Consider the following 23,385-nt stretch of genomic DNA (forward strand, 5'->3'; position numbering starts at 1 on the left):
ATAGGACGTGCTGGAGGGATAGATTTATCACTCAGTGACTCCCTATGCTGTGGAATAAAATCCCGGTCCATGTGAGGCAGAGCACCTCGCTGACTCTGTTCAAGAGAAATCTAGACCTGTGGATGGGAGATCGTAGGTTTAGCCCGGGAATCATCTCTGTGTCACTGCTGGACAGAGGCACAACAAACTAATGGGCACAGTATTTTTTCATATAAGGGGTGGCGTAAGCCACAATAATTTGGGCTAGGCTTATAAATGCCTTAGGGAAGATAGCCTAGTATAAACCTATGAACCTATGAACCTATATATATATATATATATATATATATATATATATATATATATATATATATACATACATACAGGGTCTCAAAAAGGCTAATTCTTCACAGGTAGAGATAAAAGCACACCACTCAACTTACTGCAAAAGGCAAAAACACACACGCACATCACAACCCACAGCACCAAGCACCACACATAGTACACAGGACTGTGTTTCACAGCCTCTAAGGCCCACCCACAAACCCAACATACATGTCAAAGGAGACTATCATGAGACACACAGATGTGACCCTCACCAGGCTAGACAAGGAGGAAGTTACGGTAAGTTGCTTGTCAGGTGCTAGAATCCACCATATCACACATACACACTCAAGTCTCTCAACAACAGGTACTGTTATGACTCTGTCATAGTCCATGTTGGTGTGAATGACTTAAGACGTACCTCTCTGGACTATATGAAGAGAGACATGATTGAGCTCACTGAATATGTGTCCCAGGCAGGTATGTCCCTAGCCTTAAGCAGCATCCTACCATCACTCAGAATGATATAGAGCTCACTGAGTATGTGTCCCAGGCAGGTATGTCCCTAGCCTTAAGCAGCATCCTACCATCACCCAGAATGATATAGAGCTCACTGAGTATGTGTCCCAGGCAGGTATGTCCCTAGCCTTAAGCAGCATCCTACCATCACCCAGAATGATATAGAGCTCACTGAGTATGTGTCCCAGGCAGGTATGTCCCTAGCCTTAAGCAGCATCCTACCATCACTCAGAATGATATAGAGCTCACTGAGTATGTGTCCCAGGCAGGTATGTCCCTAGCCTTAAGCAGCATCCTACCATCACTCAGAATGATAAAGAGCTCACTGAGTATGTGTCCCAGGCAGGTATGTCCCTAGCCTTAAGCAGCATCCTACCATCACCCAGAATGATATAGAGCTCACTGAGTATGTGTCCCAGGCAGGTATGTCCCTAGCCTTAAGCAGCATCCTACCATCACTCAGAATGATATAGAGCTCACTGAGTATGTGTCCCAGGCAGGTATGTCCCTAGCCTTAAGCAGCATCCTACCATCACTCAGAATGATATAGAGCTCACTGAGTATGTGTCCCAGGCAGGTATGTCCCTAGCCTTAAGCAGCATCCTACCATCACTCAGAATGATATAGAGCTCACTGAGTATGTGTCCCAGGCAGGTATGTCCCTAGCCTTAAGCAGCATCCTACCATCACCCAGAATGATATAGAGCTCACTGAGTATGTGTCCCAGGCAGGTATGTCCTTAGCCTTAAGCAGCATCCTACCATCACTCAGAATGATATAGAGCTCACTGAGTATGTGTCCCAGGTAGGTATGTCCCTAGCCTTAAGCAGCATCCTACCATCACTCAGAATGATATAGAGCTCACTGAGTATGTGTCCCAGGCAGGTATGTCCCTAGCCTTAAGCAGCATCCTACCATCACTCAGAATGATATAGAGCTCACTGAGTATGTGTCCCAGGCAGATATGTCCCTAGCCTTAAGCAGCATCCTATCCATACATCTCAACCTATTAGTGCAAGAAATCTGGAAAAAAGCCTGACAAAATGGGAGGACAAAGACCCCAAAATAGGGACAAATTTAAATATTGTTCTTACAAACATAGAGCATTTCTTGAGTAACAGGGTTTGTGTTAACATGCATTTTATGAAGGATTTGAAGCCTGAAATTCAAATGTATGTCATTATTTGGTGACTTTTGTCCTCGGATCATCCTAGTGATTTGCCAGAAAACCAAAAATTTTATGAGGAACAGACCAAAAATATGAGGCAAAAATCTGGACATTTTGCGAAAATCTGGACAGTTGAGAGGTATAATCCTACCTTCATCCAGAATGATGCCTCAATACAAACAGAAAATGATTGACTTAACTGGCTTATTTCCTGGTGTTATTCCAAGGGGATCCAGTACCTGAGAGCCTGGGAGGACATGATTGACAGACCAAGATGTTTTGCCAGAGATGGCCTTCATCTGTCTCCCCTGAGCTTCAGGCTTCTTTCAAAGGCTCTTGCCTCCTCCGTAGTGCCTTTTTTAGGCAAAGTCATGAGATCAAAAATACCAATGTGAAAAATTCTTCTAAGCGAAATGTAAAGGTCATGCTGCTAAACTCTAGGAGTCTTAACATGAAACTACACTCATTGCAAACATTCCTCACCCTGGAAGATGCTGACATCTGTGCAGTCACTGAACTTGGTTTAAAGCTCCAGATAGCACCTCAGCTTTACCTGTTTACTCTTCCTATCATATTTTTCAGACCCCAAATGGAGGGCTACAAAGCCAAAGGAGGTGGAGTTTCAATATTTAAAAAGACATACACACTTCCAGGCTGGTCAAACAGTATGACACAGAGGACACACTCAGGTGCAGTTACTATTGACAAAACACCTATTCAAATCATAGCTAGCTACATACCCCTGACCATGACTCAGGACACCCAGTCTGCCTTTCTGGACTTACTTGAATCCATCAAGATTCAACCCTCTACCCTGATCCTGGGTGACTTTAACTACACAACCATAGAGTGGAAGACCTATTCTAGCCTAAACACAAACACCCAGAGATTCCTAGATTTCGTCAATGCCAATGCATTGGATCAGCTGGTTGACACCCCCATGAGAGGTGAAAATATCCTGGACCTAGTACTAACCAACATGGGTAGCCACTGTAGCACCCTTACAGTGTCATCCTCCTTGGTAAGATCCGACTATAAAGCGATCACTTTCAAAGCCAGCATCTACCCTGACCCCCCCCTTGCCATGGTCAAACAAAAAAAAATGTTTCAAAAGCTGACTACAACCTCCTGTGAGCAAGTATAAGCAGCTTCTCAGCCACCATCCCTTCAGATGGAACTAGCACCAGTGTCCAAGACTACACCAAAAACTATATGAGCACCTACATAGCTGCATGGACTCAGCAATACCTGACAGAACCAAATCATTTTCCTCAAGGAAGAGTAAACCTGTCTGGAGGACAGCAACAATAAACAATCTCTATAATAAAAGAAAAAAATTGCCAGCCAGGACCAAGAAGGAGGAGGTGCCAAGTTGGAAGCAATCTCTCCTTTGTCTGAACAAGCAAATAAGGTAACTGGTGAAATCCTCTAAGACCAACTTCGAGTCCAAATTGGCCACATCCACTAAGGACATTCACAAGGCCTTCTTCACATATGTCTGCAATCTCCAAGGTAACACCCAAATCTGCCCTGAACTGGTGGTCAAGAACACCACATACACAAACACCGTAGATATAGTCAACTTGCTGGCAGACAGGTTGAGTGAAAACTTCACCCCCCCGTCACCCCCCATCAGTAAACCAGGATATCCCCAGCATCTGCCACCCTCCTCTCATCACTAGGGAGCAGATCTTTAATGCCCTTTCAAAGGCAAAAAATACAGCCTCCATGGCACCTGACAACATCCCTGGCTACATTCTACATGAACTCAGGCAAGATCTCTCACAGCACCATTAGGCACCCTTTTCAACCAAAGCATGAGCACCGGCTTCATTTCAGCCAAATGGAGGACAGCCAGAGTCATCCCTCTACACAAAGGGGGAGCATCCACCGACCCAGGCAATTATAGGCCCATCAGCCTAACTAGCCTGATCTGCAAGGCCATGGAATGCATTATCATGGACCTTATAAACAAGGACATTGGCAACCTCCAAACATTTGACCCCCATAAAGTTTGGTTTTGTCAAAGGGAGATCATGGCTGTTAAACTTGGTTGACTTCTCTGAAACAATCACTAAAGTCATGGATGAGGGGAAGACTGTGTACACTGCCTACCTTAACCTAGCCAAAGTCTTTGACACTATTCAGCACTTGGGCATAAAAGATAAACTCTCCCAGCTGGGAATCAACCCATATGTTAACAGATGGGTAATTAACTGGCTCACTGACAGAACCCACTTAGTCAAAATAGGGAAAGCCACCTCTAGTAGCAGACCCGTAACGAGCAGCATACCCCAAGGATCAGTCTTGGGACCTCTACTGTTTGGGATATACTTTACTGAGGTGCAAGCCAAAACCAGTGGTCTGTGGCTGACCAAGTTTGCAGATGACTGCAAGCTGGGCACTGTCTTAACTTCCCCTGGTGATGTGAACATCGTCCAAGAAGGCCTTACCCAACTAATGACTGATGTCAGAAGCATGGCCTCAAACTGAATGCCAAGAAATGCATCATTATCATTTTTGGTGAAAATGGCGTCCCCACTAATTATCACATTAATAACAACATACTAAGCACACAATCAGTCGTGAGGGACTTGGGCACCCAGATTGATAGCAACCTAACTTTTGACCACCACATTGCCTCTGTTGTATGGAAGGCTTTCTATATGGCCCACCTCATAAGTAAGGATATTTCATCCAGGAACAAGGAGGTCATAACATCCCTGTGCTCCTGCCTTATCAGACCCATTATCAAGTACAATACCCCCTTCGACATGTACATTGCCAAGCACATGCAGCAGCTGGAGAGTCCACAGAGGTTCCTGACCAGGAAAATCCAGGGTCTCCAACACTTGTCCTATACAGAAAGGCTAAAAGCCCTGTCCCTCTACTTAGTCTCGTACAGACTGCTCAGAGGTGACCTGTGTCTGGCATACAAGGCTGTCTCAGATCCCGTTTTGATGGAGTTTCTGCATATCCGTAAGTCAAACTCCACTTGCGCAACCTGCATGCAAGGCTTCAACCTGGTCTATGTCATTAATAGAACTTATTGGTGGGATAGATTTGTGCCCCAAAGACTCCCCCATCTGTGGAACAGACTCCCTCTCCAAGTCAAACAGAGTATCTCACTAGCCCTCTTTAAGATGAACCTGGACGACCGAATGGGAAATAGAAAATACACCCCTGGGATCCCACCTGTGTCTCTGCTGGACAGGGGAAACAGATGCTGACTTTGTGGCAACATGAGCAAAATTCTTGCAAGGCTTATAAGGGCCTCTAGGCCAATAGCCTAGTATCATCCTATGAACCAAAATAATGGGGTCCGGGAACAAAAACTCCAAAATAGGAACAATTTTAAATGTTGCTCCTATAACGTTAGAAAATTAACAGAATAACAGGTTTTGCATTAGCATGCATTTTCTAAAGGGTATAATGTCTGAAACTCAGGTACATCCTTCCACAACCTCATTCCCATTTTCAAATGTCCATCATTATTTAGTGACTTCAATCCTCAATGATTTCCCAGAAAACTACATATTTTTTTGAGGAACAGGCCAAAATACGGACATTCAGTGAAAATCTAGACTGTTTAGACGAATGGATAAAAATGATGAATGTATATTAAACTATAATGGCATCACAACACTTTTCAAAACCGCCACTTCATATTCTGACCTATTGGTGGCGCCCGAGCCATGTATGATGCTCTTGCCGGTCTAGTTCATGACCTGATACCAGTGGCATCTTTTTCTGTTTCCGCTTCCGGTTAATGTTTCTGCTTCCTTTTCTATTGAGGCTTCGAGCAAGAGGGAGGCCAATTTAGGCTTTGCTCGTTAATGCTAGGTTTATCCAGCGCCATCCTGTGTGAAGGCATTAAGTAATCTCTACAAACATGACAGAGCAGATGACACTGAGGGGGACCCTGAAGGGTCATAATGGCTGGGTCACTCAAATCGCTACAACTCCTCAGTTTCCAGACATGATTTTATCCGCCTCCAGAGGTAACTCTGAAAAATAACTGCCGTGACATTTTGGCAGATTACGTGGTGCAGTGACTGCGAAAGTACAGCCTGCTTCTCTTGAGGGGGAGAAGTTAGAAGTTTTGTGTTGTTACAGTTTAATATGAGATGTGCAGCGAAGATTTTATGGAACTTTGGTCAGTTCCTACCACTTAGCGTTTGCTTTCTTAAGGTAGTCCTATTTGAAGAGTTGTTGTAGTTTCAAGGAACTGTCGGCAGTGCGCGTTTTGTCTTTGTGTAGTCTAAATCTTTTTATTTGTTTTTGGTATTTTTATTTATAATGAAAACGTATTGCCTACAGGAAGTTAAAGTTGGCGCCTGCTTGAATGAGTTTAATTATTTGGTCGGACTGCTCTAGCGACGTATGTATTCTAAACTTTTGGAAAGTGTCAGGCGGAGTTGGTCATCAGCACGTTCTGCAGTGTGCTGATTGGTGTTTTGAAGAGGAGATAGTGGTACATGTTTGTCAAGTAACTTTGTTTATGGGTTAGTGAAATGGCAGGATACCTAAAGCAGTTCAATTAACGTGGAGCAATTCTGTGAGCTAAGAGGTTAACAAGGCACTGCTCGCTGGAGGTAGGGTTGTGTTTATTAACATTTGTTTATATATGTTTTGATGGTGAATCTTTTGATACTGGACTTCAGTGTACACATTTGTGGAATATTCTGTACAATGTCTTTGCCAGCTCCCCACATCCAACTGGGTTAAAGCCTCTTTTCAGTGAAGACCCAGTCATTAATATGCTAGACTTTGTAGGGATTGTCCATTATTTGTGTCATTTAAGATATTAAGTGGGTATATCACAAATTAGAATGCAATGGAATGGTTCACTTCCAGGTCATGTTTGTAACTGAAAACTTTGAGGGTGTTGAGTAGTTTTCATTGCATCCCCATCACTATGAGCTGTAATTGGTGTATTCTAATAGCTTTTTTGGGATGACCCCTCCTCCCAGTACATGAAAGAGTTGCTTGCTGCCACTGTTGTCTCTCTCTTCTTGGTGATTAGTCCTAGGTTTGATCAGTATCCATATCTCTTTTTTTTCTGTATTCCTCAGGCTTATCTGAGAGCAACTCCGTAAGGGAGTAGTGGATGATGGAATTCCTGGCCTTGTTCTTAAGGTGATCATTTGGGTCCTTAACATTCAGCTATGCAGCAGTCATATTTTTTGGGTTGTTTTGCACCACTCCCTCCCCCTACACACCTCCCAGTTTTCTTGTCTTCTGCATGGGACTGTGTTGCACAGTGCTCAGGTTCAGTTAGGGTATGTGTCCTGCTACACCCCATCATTATCTTGTTAAACTGAACAAGGTTTGACTCAGTTTCTTCTGGACGTGAACCTGTCCATGTATGCGGCCCCTGAGATTCTTCTGAAACTGCTACCAGCCTTCCCTTCAGGACTTCATAATTTTTCTTGCCACATTTGTTTAAACTAGTGAGGCAAATTATTTTTCTGCTGTTTACATACTGTACTAGGGTACCACACTTGGTGTCTTACAGTTCAGCACATCTGCACTAGCCAGTGGTCTGTAAGATTTTTTATCAATGAGTAGATCTTTATGCTTTATTCGTAAAGACTATTAGTTGCCTTCTGAAGTTCCCTGTTTGTGGTAGGAATTTTAAATTCAGTAGAATTTCATGCTTCCATTGGGTTTCAAATATTGTCCTTGTCCATTTGCTTGTCTTTGCATATTGTAATCTACATGCTCTATTCGTACTTTTTATAGAGCCATTTATTGTCATTCCTGCTTTCTCTTTGTGCATTTTGGGGTCATAGGGATGCTGGCACCCATCTGGCAAGTAGTTAAAGCCAGGACATGGAACTTGTCTGTCTCAGAACACATCCACGCAGGTAGTTGGAAGGTCTCCAGTCAACTTAACTGCTTGTCTTCCCACACAAATATTGAGAATTAGAATTTTACTTTGTGGTACTTTTCTCTTAATGGTGGTATCCACGTTCATGCATGTGTGTTTAGTACAGCTGTGGGGTTTTCCTTTTTTGGTGTAGCAGCTGCTGTATTACAGCTGTCTGGTTTTTCAAGTGGATTTCTCACAGTGCAGGTAACTACCACAAAAGCACCTACTCCTTTTCAACAGCACTTGATTCAGGTATTACTCTAGTTCTGTACTGATGTGGTATATGCAAAACAGTTGTTCTTGGGAATGAAGATAATGCACATGTACTTCAGGTGTAATAAACATACGGCGCAGCTGCAGAGCACTGCTGTGTTCTATGACCCTTTTTCCCAGTGCTATTCATACAAGCTTTAACTTCTGTACAGTGTTCTAGCCTTATTTTATAAGGCTATATTTGAAAGTTCTTTAAATTCAAATACCATATAAGATATTTTAATGTGCCTCAACAGTTGGTAGGATTATTTGCTTGTGGGCACTAAGTATGTAGCAAAATTAGAAACCTCTCCAGTGTCTGTGTCAATGGGCAGAAATTCACATTAGGGGAAGATTAATTGTAATTCACGTGGGGTGGCTTACATTGTGGGGTGTGGATGCAACATCAAGCGGGTATATATGACAGAGAGGGATGTCAAAGTTAGAATAATGGAACATTTGAGTGACATCCATAATAAGAATAGGAAGAGTCCTGTGGGTGAACGTTTTAACTTTATACATGCTGGTAGTGCTGGATCTTTTTTCTTGGTATACTAGCGCAACCTGGTTTGTATAGAGGGAATATTTAATAAGTTAAATGAATTGGAGTGAAATGATTCTGAATTTTAGAAACGCTTCATCCTAAGGGTCTCAATCTTGAGGTTAACTTAAGTGATTTAAAATTGTTCGATATGTTAATTTTGTAAGGTTCGTTTGTTTTGTAGAGATTGTGTTTTGATGACTGCATTATTTTCAATATGATTGACTATTGTATATTTATTGCATGTGGCACTTTAAGGTGGTTAATTGAGATGTAATTATGGAGGGGTTCACCTGTTATAAATTGTGAGCTTGTGAAGGTTTCTGTAGCATTTGAAGACGAAAGGCCAAGGTAATGGATCTGTTGGCTGCACAGTAAAGCTATTTTGAACCGCTGGTCTCTGACTTTTTTTTTTTTTTTTTTTTTGCTTTAGTATTTTATTTTTATTTATTTAACATTTGTTGACCGGGAATGCCCAACTAGGTTCCACAGAGCCTGTTTTCAGCGGAGACCCGGGGAGAAATGCTCCAGATGCATGTCTTTGGAATGTGGGAGGAAACCCACGCAAACACAGGGAGAACATGCAAACTCCACACAGAAGGCACCCCAGCCGAGAATCGAACCGGAGAACCTCTTGCTGTGAGGTGACAATGTTAACCACTGCACCACTGTGCCGCCCATGTATAGTGGCCTGTAAAACGTTCTCTGGTTCGATTCTCGGGGTGCCTTCTGTGCGGAATCTGCATGTCTTCCATGTGGCAGCATGGGTTTCCTCCCACATCCCAAGGTATTGCAAGTTGTCTGCCCCTCATTTTGTGATTAGCTGTTTGCTAATTGGTTTAGGGTTAATCAGAGAGGCAATGTTAGCTTGTGCCACCCTGTATGTTTTCCAAGACCTTCCCTTCTGGAGTTGGATTAGTACTCTTGCATATTAGTCACTCTCCCCTTGAAGGACTTTTTGCTGTTGAATGCTTGTTTGGGTTACTTGATTGCTTTGCCCCATCATTTACCTGTATAATGGACTTGGCTATTTGTTGCACCCTGTACTTTTGTTAGTACCTTGAAAGACTTGTTCTGTTCGAGTATTCCCCCGCTTCAGTGTACCAGTTAACTGTAGCTGTTAGTTATACATAAAGTTCCTATTTCATTTCGTATTACCTCCACCTTTCCTTTCCAACCTTCTAAACTAGATAAATTGCAAACTGAAAGTGGGGTGGATCTCCACACTTCTAGTTTTGCATACATTCTGTAATTTTTTTTTAACTTTCAGATGTTTTATATGTCAGCATAGTGTTAAATGTAATTGTCATGTCCAAGATTAGAATAGTAGAGAGCTGCACCCCCCCCCCCTGTTTGTGGGGGCACTGTGTAATTGCAGCATAGCAATTGTCACTGATTTCCCTTTCTGCCGCCTCTTCCTTGGGCAGTTACTGTACAGGCTTAAGTCTGGTAAGTGAGAGCTTTGGTTGCGTAGAGGGGTGAAGCCCTGACTACTGAGCATCTTGGCCGCTTGATGCAGCTGGCAGGGAGGGTAGAATCATCCTTTCTTGTGGGCAGTGTTGCTAAGCAGATCATTTTTGTGCCCTGGTAGTGGTCAGGACTAGGAAAAGGTAATCGGGCTGGGATCTGTGGATGGGTTGAGTGGTTTACTTGCCTACTCCTTGCATAGATCACATCTCTTGGCTTCCTAGCTTGCATTAGAGATCCCAGTACAATGTGGAAATGGGTTTAGAAAAAGCTCTGCAAGTGTATGTAATGCTCCTGCCTGTTTGTGGCTCTGTCCATTCAACTCCTTTTCAGCTGGGAGGTAGTAACCAGTGTAGTGTAACATTCTTCCAGTTACCATGAAGAGCTGGAGCTGTGGGAAATCTGCCAGTGGTCAGCTGGGCATGGAACAAAATCTTTTGGTAGGCATGAGGAAAATGTCTTCAGTATTAACCCAATTTTTTTCCTTTAGTCTAAATTATTTTATTGCTTTTGTTTATTGGGAGAGCCTGACTGGACACAAATCCCATTTTTAGCGGAGGCCCAAGGAGAACTGCTCAATTTTACAGAATGAATAGAACACAGTTTTATACAAGAATTTGATAACATAAATACACAAGACTAGTAATACGGCAGTCAAAAAATGTGCATACATAGAACAGTAAATGTGCATAAAGTAGTAATGACTGTTAACTCAGTCACTCCAATGGAGCTCAGGAGGTTTGCACTACCAGTGGGCGGAGCCTAAGCCTTTGACAGAATCAAATTTTCACATTTCAAACAAATGTTAGTATCTCTGGAACCATATTAGTTATGAAAAGTACAAATGTCAAACTCTTAAGCGCAAACTATTTTTGTAGTAGTAGTATTCTTTAGATTCTAGGTCTTAAAGCCAAATTTTAGAATTCACAGTAACTTACACTTGTAATATTTTGTAAACAACTTGCAATATCTCAGCAACCACTCAAGTTACATATATGCTGTCAGCCACATTTTATTCATCTAGCTTGAGAGCATTCTTATGAGGCTAATGAGTTCTGTCTGTGTTAACCTGGTTGAGATATTAAAAAAAAAAAAATTGAAAATTGTATCTAAATACAAAACTAGTTAATACCTATTTACTTGCACTAGATGGCGGTTAAATATTAATGCAGTTGAGTTTGCCGTTGTGTAAGTTTAAGCTGAAATCTTTTGAAACCTTCTACGTAGCATGGTTTTGGAATTATTGATTCAATATGAACAAGCAATATTTGATGCCTAGAGGTGTCAGTAGGAGTTGACTGTAGATGCACCTGGCGGTGTCATTTGAATGCAGTGAGTTAAGTGAAGAATACATTAAAATAATAGCCAATGTCAAGCTTATGAGTCTAGTTACTTTCAGATGGCATCAGCTGAAAATAGATATTGAGTTGGGAGATTGAAGTAATTAGGATGAAGATCGTCCAGGGGCATCCCATGTACAGAGCTGGTCATGTTTCTTAAATTGAGCAATATGGACGTGCACGCTAATTAAATTTCAGTTTGGTATATGCTTATTTTTTTAGTTTTTTTTTTTTTTTTTATGTAATGCTTTTAAGTAATTAGGATTGTTTTTCAGGTGTATTGGGATGGAAAGAGTTGCATGTTAACTTTGTACCCAATATTTTTCAAAAATTTTGGCAAAAGTGATTTCTAGTTCTCTTTTGTTCAATGTAGACAAAACTATAATCATGTGGAAGCTAACGCGTGATGAGACCAACTATGGCATCCCTCAACGTGCACTGCGTGGTCACTCCCACTTTGTAAGTGATGTCGTTATCTCCTCTGATGGACAGTTTGCACTCTCTGGATCTTGGGATGGAACCTTGAGATTGTGGGATTTGACAACGTAAGTGTAGGTTTCATGTTGTAAGCAATTTTTAATTCTAGCACTTTTTAGCTTGCAGTTCCTTCGTATCAGTGGTACTTAATTGTGGGCATAGATCTTACGGGAACTTCCAAGATTCCACCACAGAAGTGAAGTGTCCTTTTTACATGTTTCACCAGACAATGTGTGGAAGTGCAAGCCTTGGGGGGGGGGGGGGTTTGCTCAGATTGGTTCCTCTGTGTAAATCACTTTGTGGGGAGGGCATCTGATTTTTGACTTCAGTGTTTTAAACCTTGACTGCATATGTCTAAGACAAGTATGGTTGGTGGTGCTGCTAGATGTGGGTCACCTATCGTGTGTAAATCACTTTATGTGTGGAGGGCATCTGATTTTGACGTCTGTGTTTTAAACCTTGACTGCATATGTCCAAGACTAGTATGTCTGGGGGTGCTGCTGGAGGTGGGTCACCTACAGGACTAACTTTTGAAATAAGCTTGTCATTCTGTCCACAGGTGGATCTGTCAGTCTTGGTACTGAAAGTCATTTGCTTAGATACCTGTCAGGCGTAGCTTCTGCATAGAAAGCTAAATGAGTATTTAGGCTTACGGTGAGCTTTAGGAACTTCCACTTTGGCAGATGGAATTATGCTGCACAAGTTTTAAATGTGCTACTGCAGTTAGGAAAAAATAGGAGCCATGGGATGAGAGCTTGCAGCTCTGTGTGCTTTTGTGGCCAAGCAGACATTTGTAGCTACAGTTAGGCACCTGTTGTAACAGTAGCTTTTCATTTTCCAGTACAGTAGTCTTGTCCAGCCAAATGTCAGGCTTCTGAGGTGGCCCTACTCTATCACTTCAGTGTTCAGTTGCTTTGCTTGGTCACAGCCCTCCTAATTGTTTTCAAAGGCACTCCTTCAAATCCTCTTCTAGAGTCACAGTTTGCAGGTAAGCTCAGTCTGCCCAACAGTGAATTTGTTTCTCTTGCTGCTACTCTTTAAGAGCTGTGTAGTTTTATTGACAATTGGTGCTTGGAAACATTTTGCCTGTGTCTGTTTTCTTTTGCTTTGTAATATAAGGTGACACTAATTTTTTTGAATTTATACTATATTGAACAGATTGAAATTGTTTACTTCACGTAGGTATTAAACCACCCCAGGAAATGAGTGCTGTGATTTTTGTCCTTTCTAGAATATAATACCAAAATGATGTGGGTGCAAGGTGTTTATTTTCAGAGTTACTTTGACTGGGTTTGGAACTTGAATACATTTGTATAGTCTAATCGGGTGGAAGCTAGGTTAAGAAGGGAGGTGATGATTAGTGATCAGTAGTATGGTTTCATGCCAGGGAAAGAGCACTACAGATGCGATGTTTGCTTTGAGAGTGTTGATGAAGTACAGAGAATGTCAGGAGTTGCAGTGTGTCGTTGTAGATTTAGAGAGCATATGACAGGGTGCCTAGAGAGGAGTTGTGGTATTGTATGAGGAAGTTGGGAGTGTCAGAAGTATGTAAGAGTGGTACTGGATATGTACAAGGGTAGTGTGACAGCGATTAGGTCTGCGGTGGGAGTGACGGATGCGTTTAAGGTGGAGGTGGGATTACATCAAGGTTCAGCTCTGAGCCCTTTCTTATTTGTAATGGTGATGGACAGGTTGACAGACGAGATCAGACGGGGATCCCAGTGGACTATGATGTTTGCAGATGACATTGTGATCTGTAGTGAGAGTAGGGAACGGGTGGAGACTACCTTGGAGAGGTGGAGATGTGCTCTAGAGAGAAGAGGAATGAAGGTCAGCAGGACTAAGACAGAATATGTGTGTGTGATTGAGAGGGAGGATAGAGGAATGGTGAGGATGCATGGAGTAGAGGTGGCGAATGTGGATGAGTTTAAATACTTGGGATAAACAGTTCAGAGTAATGGTGTGTGGAAGAGAGGTCAAGAAGAGAGTACAGGCAGGATGGAGTGGGTGGAGAAGTGTCAGGGGTGATTTGTGACAGACTAGTACCAGTAAGAGTGAAAGGGAAGGTCTACAAGAGGGTAGTGAGACCAGCTATGTTATATGGGTTGGAGACAGTGGCATTGACAAAAAGGCAGGAGTCTGAGCTTGATGTGGCAGAGTTGAAGATGTTAAGATTTGCACTGGGTGTGACTAGGATGGACAGGATTAAGTATATTAGAGGGTCAGCCCAGGTTGGAAGGTTTGGTGACCAAGCCAGAGGCGCAAGATTATGTTGGTTTGGTCATGTGCTGAGGAGGGATGCAGAATATATTGGGGAAAAAGATGCTAAGGATGAAGCTACCAGGTAACGGGAAAAGAGGAAGGCCTAAGATAAAGTTTATGGATGTGGTGAGAGGACATGCAGGTGGTTGGTGTGACAGAGCAAGATGCAGAGGACAGGAAGAAATGTCTGCTGTGATGACCCCTGACGGGAGCAGCCAAAAGAAGATTCTAATCAGGTGGAATATTAAAGTATTAAATATTCTTGGTTACTTGCCTGGTAGGCACTTTATTTTATAAAATGGCCTGTCGCTTTTTGTAAATGTTTAACACGTTTGTGCCCTTCAGAGTGTGGCTGAAGTGCTTTAACAAGTGGTTATTATCTTGATATGAATTTACATATGAACGGTCTCTTTACTGAGTATGCTGAATGACATTCTTATTTTGACTGTAGCCAGTGAAGCACCCCAGGTTGTGATGAAGCATTTGATAACTTTAAGATCAGCAGACCTGGACCATATTTTTCACAGTCGTAGTAAGGGACAACTGCTATCTTCTCTAGAGCCAAGATTAGCTGTCCTCTTATTTACCCTTGACTGATTACAGTGTTGACAGTAGAGGCACTTTCAAGAATTGTGCAGGGTAATGTGTTGCATAAGATATTACTAATAGATGAAGGCTTACAACACTGTCCCACTGTCCAATAATGTTCAGCCAATGACTAGACCCATTGGTCGGGTCAGCAAATCGTGATAGCAGGTACTTTTCAAAATTAGACTGCTGTGCTGCACCAGTGGTGTCCAAGTTGCTTTTATCATTGACTCAGAAGAGAAGGATACATGTATGTGGTCAAATTGCATAGGAAATTGGGGGGGGTTAATGATAAAAAAAAAAAAACAAAAAAACAGACATTTAATAGCAGCTGTTTTAGCCAGTGTGGTGATTGCATTTCTAGATTGCCTTCGTAAGTACCTTAATATTTGTTTTCCGTATCATTTTTTTCATGTTTTGGGATTGTGCTTTTAAAATTGAGCATTGAATTAATTATCATTTCTAATTATTTTAAGAGGCACAACTACCAGACGCTTCGTTGGCCACACCAAGGATGTACTTAGTGTTGCCTTTTCTGCTGATAATCGACAGATTGTATCCGGCTCCCGTGACAAGACCATAAAGCTATGGAATACTCTGGGAGTCTGCAAGTACACTATCCAGGTAATTTTCTTTATAAATGTGCAAGATTGCTGTTGTGAATGGGCGTTACAATTGGAATAAATGCAAGACTCTTTGGACTTTGTTACCATGAAAAATTTGAAGCCCTATTTACTCTGGGAGGTTTTTCCTCCAGTATTAGTATGTTAGAATAATTTTGTAACTGTTCCATAATGCATTTTCTGTTTAAAATCTGAGCAGCTGAATTTTAGAGTAATGTTGAGGAGTTAAATTAATGACCATTTTTCCAGATGTGCTGTAACGTGGTTGTTGTATTGGAGCAAAATTTTTTGCTTTTAAGTGGCAGTCATGGAGAGTAGGGATACTTGAAGTGCTTGGGTAGATCTGCGAACACCAGCTGTGACATTCGGATTAAACAAATTGGCTTGTAATGTGAATTCATGTGTACTTTTTCTTCTGTCTGTCTCACTTTGTCTTCTGATTACACTGGAGTCCTGTAGCATGTGGTTTGAATAACACTTATTATGGGGTGGCCCTTGTTGCCAGCTTTTTGTGGCTCCTATTTCAAAATCTCCATCCCCCCAACCCTTGCCAAATCTAAAACATGTACGGCTTCTGCTTTACACATCTGAATTTCCTGATGCTGTTTGGTGTTTGCTTAGGAGGATAGAATGTTGAGTATATTCCTGCTGCTTTTATACACACTAAAGGTGTTCTTTTCACGACACAACCTATATTTGCAGCCCTTATTTGAAAGATAACATATCTCGTAGAGTGATGGAATGCATTCTGCCCATTCAAAATGTGTTTTGAACACTTGTGGACTATTGTAGTTAGCACGTGCAGAAAAATGTTCTGATGGTGTAAAAAGCTAATGTATTTTACCTGCTATTTAATCTGTAGGATGAAGGCCATACTGAATGGGTTTCTTGCGTCCGCTTCTCTCCAAACAGCAGCAATCCTATCATTGTGTCATGTGGTTGGGACAAGTTAGTTAAGGTAAGCAAATGCAGGCTGCCTGTCTTCATTTTTAAACCTGAAACATTTCACTTAACTGGCCTTTAGTAGTGTTTGGTAGGGATATTGCACCTGAATTGTTTTCCATTTCTGTTAAATTTATAGTAACTTTGATTTTTAGGGTGTGCTTTGTTTTTCAGTAGTAAAAGCCCAGCTTTCAGCGCAGATGTTTTGCTTTCACCAGAAATTGTAAAAGGTGTTGGTACATTTATTGTAGCTTCTGTGGATATGCTTTCTTCTCTGTAGTCTCTAAACTTTCACTGTAAAATACTTATTTGCATTGGTTTACAGTTGATTGGCATAGTAGGTCTAGAGCATTGCTTTAAGGTGCCTAACTGTATTAGTTCTGTGTTTTTACACTGGTTCAATGTAACTGGTGGCAAGTTTATATACTTTTTCTATTGCTTGCTGTTTCATTGTTGCAGGACATTTGAGTTTTTAACTGTGGTAAAATGCTTCCAGCCCACCTCTAGGGAGTAAGACAAGCAAGAAATGCAGGCGTGACTTGAATAGTTATTTAAAAAAATGGGTGGTGGACATGTATGAATAGTGTGTGCTTGTGTAGGAAAACAAGTGGAGAGAGAAAATTGCTGAAACTTGTTTTGCAGCAGTGAGATTTGCTGAGTTTGGTAGTACTGAAATGAGGTAAAAGACAGAGGGGGAGCTTTTCTGCCAGTGACAAGAAATGGTTTTCTGCACTCTTGAGACTAACCAGGAACATGTAAAATAGTTTGATAGTCTCCATTTTTCCTTTGATGCTAAACTGGTCAAAATCAGACACTTGTATGCCAAGGGGCAGTGGGTTATGGGGGCATTGCATACCAAGGATTGAAAGGTTGCCAAGTTGTGTTTAGATGCACGTCACACACTAGCTGTTATAGGACGAGACTGTGTGTGTGTGTGTGTGTGTGTGTGTGTGTGTGTGTGTGTGTGTGTGTGTGTGTGTGTGGGGGGTATTGAGCCCAGATAGGTTGGTTTAAACTGCTTCCACTGTCAGGATCTTAACTAGTCTGACATGCTGATCAGGATTCATGGACATTTTGTGTAGTGCACAATGCAAATTAGCACAGGTTGCTTTACCATGCAGGAGGTGGTCAAAACAGAGGGCGGGGGGGGGGGTAAACAGCTTAGAATACAGTGTGTGCAGGTGACAGCATAATGCTACTGAAAGATGGAATCCATGCTGATGTTCGCAAATTGTCTAACAGCGCAATTCAGAAACTTGTAAAGTAGGTGCATTGTGTCACAGCACAAATTCTGGCTATTGTGGATTTGTGTAAAATTAAATGCTGGGAATGATAGCATCTATGATAGAACGCAGTGGCTGCTGTCGAGGCTGTGCCATGACAGTCAGTCTGCAAGCAGTTAGCTGGCCGCTGTGTGGACAGTCCTTACATAAATAATGTAGTCTCCAATGCAAGCTAGATTCCATTTAAAACTAATGATTGTTACACATGTCTGTACTGGGATGAGTATTTACCTTGGCTGCAGGGACCTTCCAGTGTTCCAACAGAGGACACTTTTTAGGGGATTATCGTTTGCATCAGCCTTGCATGTCCTACACTTGTTTTCAGCATCTGGAGAATCATTTCTGGCTTCCTTGGATGGTAGAACAGGGAACCTCTAGTGCATCCTGGAGGTATTTTAAAAGCCTAGCCCATTTCCCCTGAAGTGTTGGGAGACATGGTTTTCACACCTGTTACCATCAAGGTTAGTACATCAAAAGGAAGGTCGTCTACTCCTCGAGCTGCCAGATGGTGTGCGATGCCCAGGATGTTTAATTTGGTAACGGGGTGTCTGAGTCGAAAAGGCCCTTTTTCAGCAGTGGCCCGGGGAGAAAAGCTCCACAAAGAAAAATTACAGATGCATTTAGTTAATTAGACTTAAGTTTAAACAAATTACAAAAGACATGTTTTTACAGTGGTATGTGACACATCAACAGTTACAGTGGAGAGAAGAAACAAAAAATATTAATTTAAAAATAAAGGTAATAGATTTGTGTTGTACAGCTGAAATTTGGGACATATGTAGAATACATACATAGTACACGGGTACAGTACATTGTAGATTAGCCAGTGTTTGTGAGTAAGATCGAAAACTATTATCAAGTACTCTAGATTTAGTATGTGCACCTTATCCGCTTTCACAAGCCTGGGGAGCAATCAATTATGTATGCTAGGAGTATGAGTAATGGAAACTGCCTGTGTGGCGTACAGGCACATTGCATCTCTCATATATACTAAATGTTTGTGCAGGGGTGAGGATGGAGTTATCCAGGGGTTATCTAGTTGGTAGGGGCATTCATAAGTGGGTTTCATGGGTAGTTGTGTATACCCTATGCATGTATGCAGGCAACAGGCCACTTAATGGTGGTTTGTTTCAAGTGGATACGTCTCGCACTCATGGATTATGATCCTGTCTGCAGCCCACAGACCATGGCAAAGAAAGTACAGCACAGCCCATGCAGAAACGTGAAGGGGGGGGCATATTTGGGCAGCTGAAGGGGCCCTTCTGCCACTTTGACGCACCAGGCTTGGTGCTGCAGTGCATGTCAGTCTGCAGTAGTATGTGTTCCCTCCACATTATGTAGCACAGAATGGCTGCAGCATAGAAGCACCTTTAGTAGTACTTGTTGCTGTATGCTAACATGCCTTATATGATTTGCAACCCGTAGGTGCCTCAGAAGACCGATAATACATGGTCATTAGTGTCAGTGCTACTGTACATGAATTGCTGTGTGCTACGTCTTTATACAGCGTAACACTAAGCTGTTGCGTTCCTTGCTGATTCTGGTCATTGTTAACCCTGCTTTCTTCATCCAAGTCATACTGGTATGAGGGTCTATTACTGAGCTGTTCCTGTGTTGGTAGTCCACCCCCATGTTGGACAAGTCCTTGGCTTTGTTTGCCATACCTACTGTGGCATGTGTGCAGTGTTCCCATTAGGACAGTACCCCACAATGTCCATTTCAGTTACCATAGGTGGTTTAAACTGGTGAGATACTCTGCCCCCCTCCCCGCCAAATATTCTTGCTTACAAAATGTTTATAAGGACAAAGTGCTGCTTCCGTGGCAGTCTATAGTGTCCCTGTATGATCATGATCCAAATGCAGTGCACTGTATATTCAGCTATGCTCTGCTCTTCAAGGGAAGTGTGACCACTGCTAATGCAGCCTTTCTAGTGCCTTGAATCATTGCAATGCACTAGGCACACTTGGTAGTGTTGAATGTCTCGTGTGCATCTGTGTGCTTGGCACTATCATTGTGCTCTTCAGCTGAAGCAGAACGGATGCTAGTTTTTCATGAATGCTTTAGCTACCTAGGTGATGCTTTCTTTGATATAGCAATTTGCTGCAGCTCCACCCTGACCTGTTCCTGTAGTGTGAAGCACATGTTTATTTTATTTTAGATTTGTTGACCGGGATAGTCCAACTGGATTCATATCCTTTTTCAGCAGAGGTCCGGGGAGAAAAGCTCCATACATGCATACAAAAACTATATAAATGTATATCTTGTACAGTTTCATGTAGTGTTACATAAATTAAAAGGTTAAAAACATTGTTCAGTCACCAAGTTAATACAGTGCTGTTAAAATATTGACTTATAATTAAGAAGTCTCATTGTGGCAAGAAGTCCTCATTAGGCTCACAGTTGAGGAGGAAGTTAGTCGGGAGTACAGTAAGGGCATAGCCATCATGTTCTAAGACTTTTCTTGAATTCAGACAGTGAGAGTTCTGAAGTTAGGTCAGCAAGAAGTGAATTCCATGATTTGCCAACAGATTCCCCAGCCGAGTTTAGTTTTGAAAGTGTGAACTAAGGTTTTGTTGGCTGATTTAATTGTCTTAAGGTTATGGTAGGGGGTGATGAGGTTAAGTACAGGTGTATTTTTGGATTGATAGAGAATCTTATGGGCAGCTACTAGTTGGTTGACCTGAAATAGGTTGGGTAACTTGAGCCACCCAAGAAGATTAAGGTTAAGACAGTGGTGTGTTCTGTAGGTTTTAAATCTAGTAATGTGATTATAGCAGCTTGAGAGTTTCTTCAGGTCAGTTTTACTCAAGTTTGTGAATAAGGGGGAGACCTAGAGGAGGGTGGAGAGTAGGTGTGTACGGGCAATAACAGTCCTAGCTAGGGGAGTTAGGAAGGGTTTAATCTTGTATAGGAAGCCAAGTTTTTTTTATTGCCTACTTTAGTTGTATGGGTTAATATGCAAGTCAAACTGAAGGTTATTAACTATTGCACCTAGTAGCATGGTAGAGGGATCTGGAGAAGTATTAGTACCATTTAGATTTCATGGTAAAGGTTGGTATGGTGGATCTATGAGTTGGGGAGAACAGCAGCAGTTTAGTTTTGTTTGGATTTTAATGAGACGTCGATTTAAGGAGCCAGGTTTCAACTATATTAAAAGCATTTTGGGATAAAGTCAGGTCTGAGGAGATGGCTGAGCATATGAGTAGTAATCTGCATATTGAATACAGCTTGCATTAGGGAATACTTTTGTGCAGGTCGTCCTAAAATGGAGCCCTGGGGGACTCAGAGGGGTTATAGGTAGAAGGATGGATAGATGGTCCTTCCATAGGACTGCCTGTTACCACTCGTGTATGATTGGAACCATTGGAGAGCCTGGGTGTCTAGGGAAATGGTTTCTAAGTAGGTGATGGTTTGCCATGTCGAAGGCCTTGGAAAGCTCTAGAAAGAGGGCTTAGGAAAGTTTTTCTGTTTTGATTTATGATAGAGAAGGAGAGGAGGGCAGTGGTGGTACTGTGGTGTGGTCTAAAACCATGTTGAGAGTTTGTTAGAAGATTGTTCGTGATAAGATAGTTCAAAAGTTGTTTATGGGTGCATTTGTCCATAATTTTGTCTAGTGGTGACAGAGTAGGTATGGGTCTGTAATTAGAGTTCAGTGGAGGTGCTCCCTTTATGGAGTGTGGATTACATGTGATCTTCCAGATGGAGGGAATGAAGGCTTCAGATATAGTTAGATTGATCAGGCTAGAGATCGGGTGAGCTACAGCATCGGCTGCTTTTTGTAAATACTGTGCGGGGAGGAGATCTGCAGATAAGGTATTAGGTTTTAGTTTCTTAATTAGTGTTCGGGTAAATGATGTGGAGACACGGTTAAATGTGGGTTGGGAACTGGGTATAGTAATTGGGTTTGGGCAACTGGGGGATAATTGACTAGCTAGATGTTGGATAGTTTCAGTGAAGAAGCTGTTAAAGGTATTGGCAACCTCTGCTTGGGGGGTTTTGGTTTGTAGTTGAGGGAGTAGGCGTTGGAGGGGTTGTTCTGGGTGGAGGTTTGTTTATGCCTTCCCAAAACTTTTGGGGTTTGTTTTGATGAGTCTGTAAGTGGTAGTTTTTTTTTTTTTTTTTTTGTCAGTAATAACATCGTGGAGAGTGGTGTTTCTCTCAATTTCCTCCTTTCCCTTCAGTACCTATGCTCTGAGGTGAGCATTCTGTTTTGCGGAGGGATAGTCTCTGCCTTCTTTGGCACTAATTTGATGGTTGCCAGGGTTGCATCTCAGAGAAGGGACAAAGGTCACATTGCTAAAGGGATGAGAGGTGGCAACTTCTCTCGGGTGGGGGGGTATATTCCTCTGGCTTGGAAGGTCTTACTGTCGGGTGTAGATGCTAAGGTCTACTGAAAAGTGGATGCTGCCCTTGTGGCATGCCGAGTCAACATTGAGTTGAAGGTCTTTCCCCAAACTTCTACCTCCAGAAGTTTTTTCTGAGCATGACACCTGCTGCAGAAGTGACTGTGTAGGCATAACCTTCTGTGCTGAACTGGCATACATCCCTGGCTTGTCCTAACACTGGGAGAACACCACCTGGAGAGTCATTTCCTCGTATCTTCATTGTTCCACCCTTCATCTGTCTAAAAATGTTCTGCTGCCAATTTACTACACCGCATGCAACAATGAAGAACAAATATTGTCTTAAGAGACTGGTGTCAGTTTGGGTAGGTTGACGGTTTCTGTTGTAATTGAGGTGTTTACAAGGTTTGTCTAGATCATTGCCGATTGACAGCTGATCTAGAGGCCAAGCAGAGGAAACATTTTGTGGGTGGGTTAGGTAGTTCAGAATCACCATTTTCTTTGGGAACATATTTCAAGTTCAGCCTTTGAAATAGGGAATTGTGAATGTTTTATGTACAATACAATGAAGGAACTGTTTAAAACTGGTGCTATCCAAAAAAGAACTTTTAAGATTGCTTACAGTTCTGCATTAGTTTTTTGTAGAAGATCTTTTTGCTGCACTGCACTGTCCCAGTGATTACATTTCTTTCATCACATCAGACCTCTTGTGGGTATGGTGACAAGTCCTGCAATTCTGAGGGACGTGCAGCAGCATTTAAATTCATGGTCCAGCATACAAGCATGTGTGCCACTTTAGTATTTAAAAGATGCACATGAACTTTACCTTTCATTGTGATGTTTTCCCTAAATCTGCACCACATTATGTTGATTTAACTATATATTTAGAAAGTTTGAAAAATTAAACTAATACACTGTGGGTAACTCAGAATTTTGCTTCAAAAATTAGCTCATATTAATGACCTGTAGACATTTTTTCTTTTGTCTTTTTCATATGCTAGTTTCCCCTCAGGCCTGGTAAATTTAGCTTTCATCAAGCCTGGACTTTTTTGTGTGATCAGATTTGCTCTGGTATTTAATTTGGTACATTTAGCTGTTTGAAAATCCAGCACATTTGGATATACAACTACACTGTACTCGTCTCAACTGTGTGTGTGTGATGCAGTGTAGGAAATGAGGAATACATGGTTAGCATAAGTAAAATGTATGTTGTCTAGTTATTGTAGAGAGATTAGACTGAATGGTTGAATGGCACCCTCTACTTGTGAGTTTCGGCGAACAAACTGAGATATGGAGGTTTGGCCAGAAGTAGACTGTTCAAGAGAAGGATAGGATATCAGCTAGGATCTATTGGAAGTTGTGGGCTTTAATTGGAGGAAGTTACTTAAATTTTCCCGTAAA

At 41.9% G+C, this 23,385-nt stretch overlaps 1 protein-coding gene across 1 annotated transcript in view; it reads left to right on the forward strand.

Moving 5' to 3' along the window:
* Positions 1-5,755: 5,755 nt before the first annotated feature.
* RACK1 (receptor for activated C kinase 1) overlaps positions 5,756-23,385 on the forward strand; it is a 127,901-nt gene continuing 110,271 nt past the window's right edge. The window contains exons 1-5 of the mRNA XM_044069835.1: positions 5,756-5,991; positions 11,839-12,010; positions 15,269-15,416; positions 16,278-16,373; positions 16,588-16,593. Coding sequence (XP_043925770.1) covers positions 5,883-5,991; positions 11,839-12,010; positions 15,269-15,416; positions 16,278-16,373; positions 16,588-16,593 — 531 coding nt within the window. The 5' untranslated portion in view covers positions 5,756-5,882. The remainder of the gene's footprint in view (positions 5,992-11,838; positions 12,011-15,268; positions 15,417-16,277; positions 16,374-16,587; positions 16,594-23,385) is intronic.

This window comes from Protopterus annectens, chromosome 4.part0 (assembly GCF_019279795.1).
Source record: "Protopterus annectens isolate FY-2018-M chromosome 4.part0, PAN1.0, whole genome shotgun sequence".
In the NCBI taxonomy this organism is placed as follows: Eukaryota; Metazoa; Chordata; order Ceratodontiformes; family Protopteridae; genus Protopterus; species Protopterus annectens.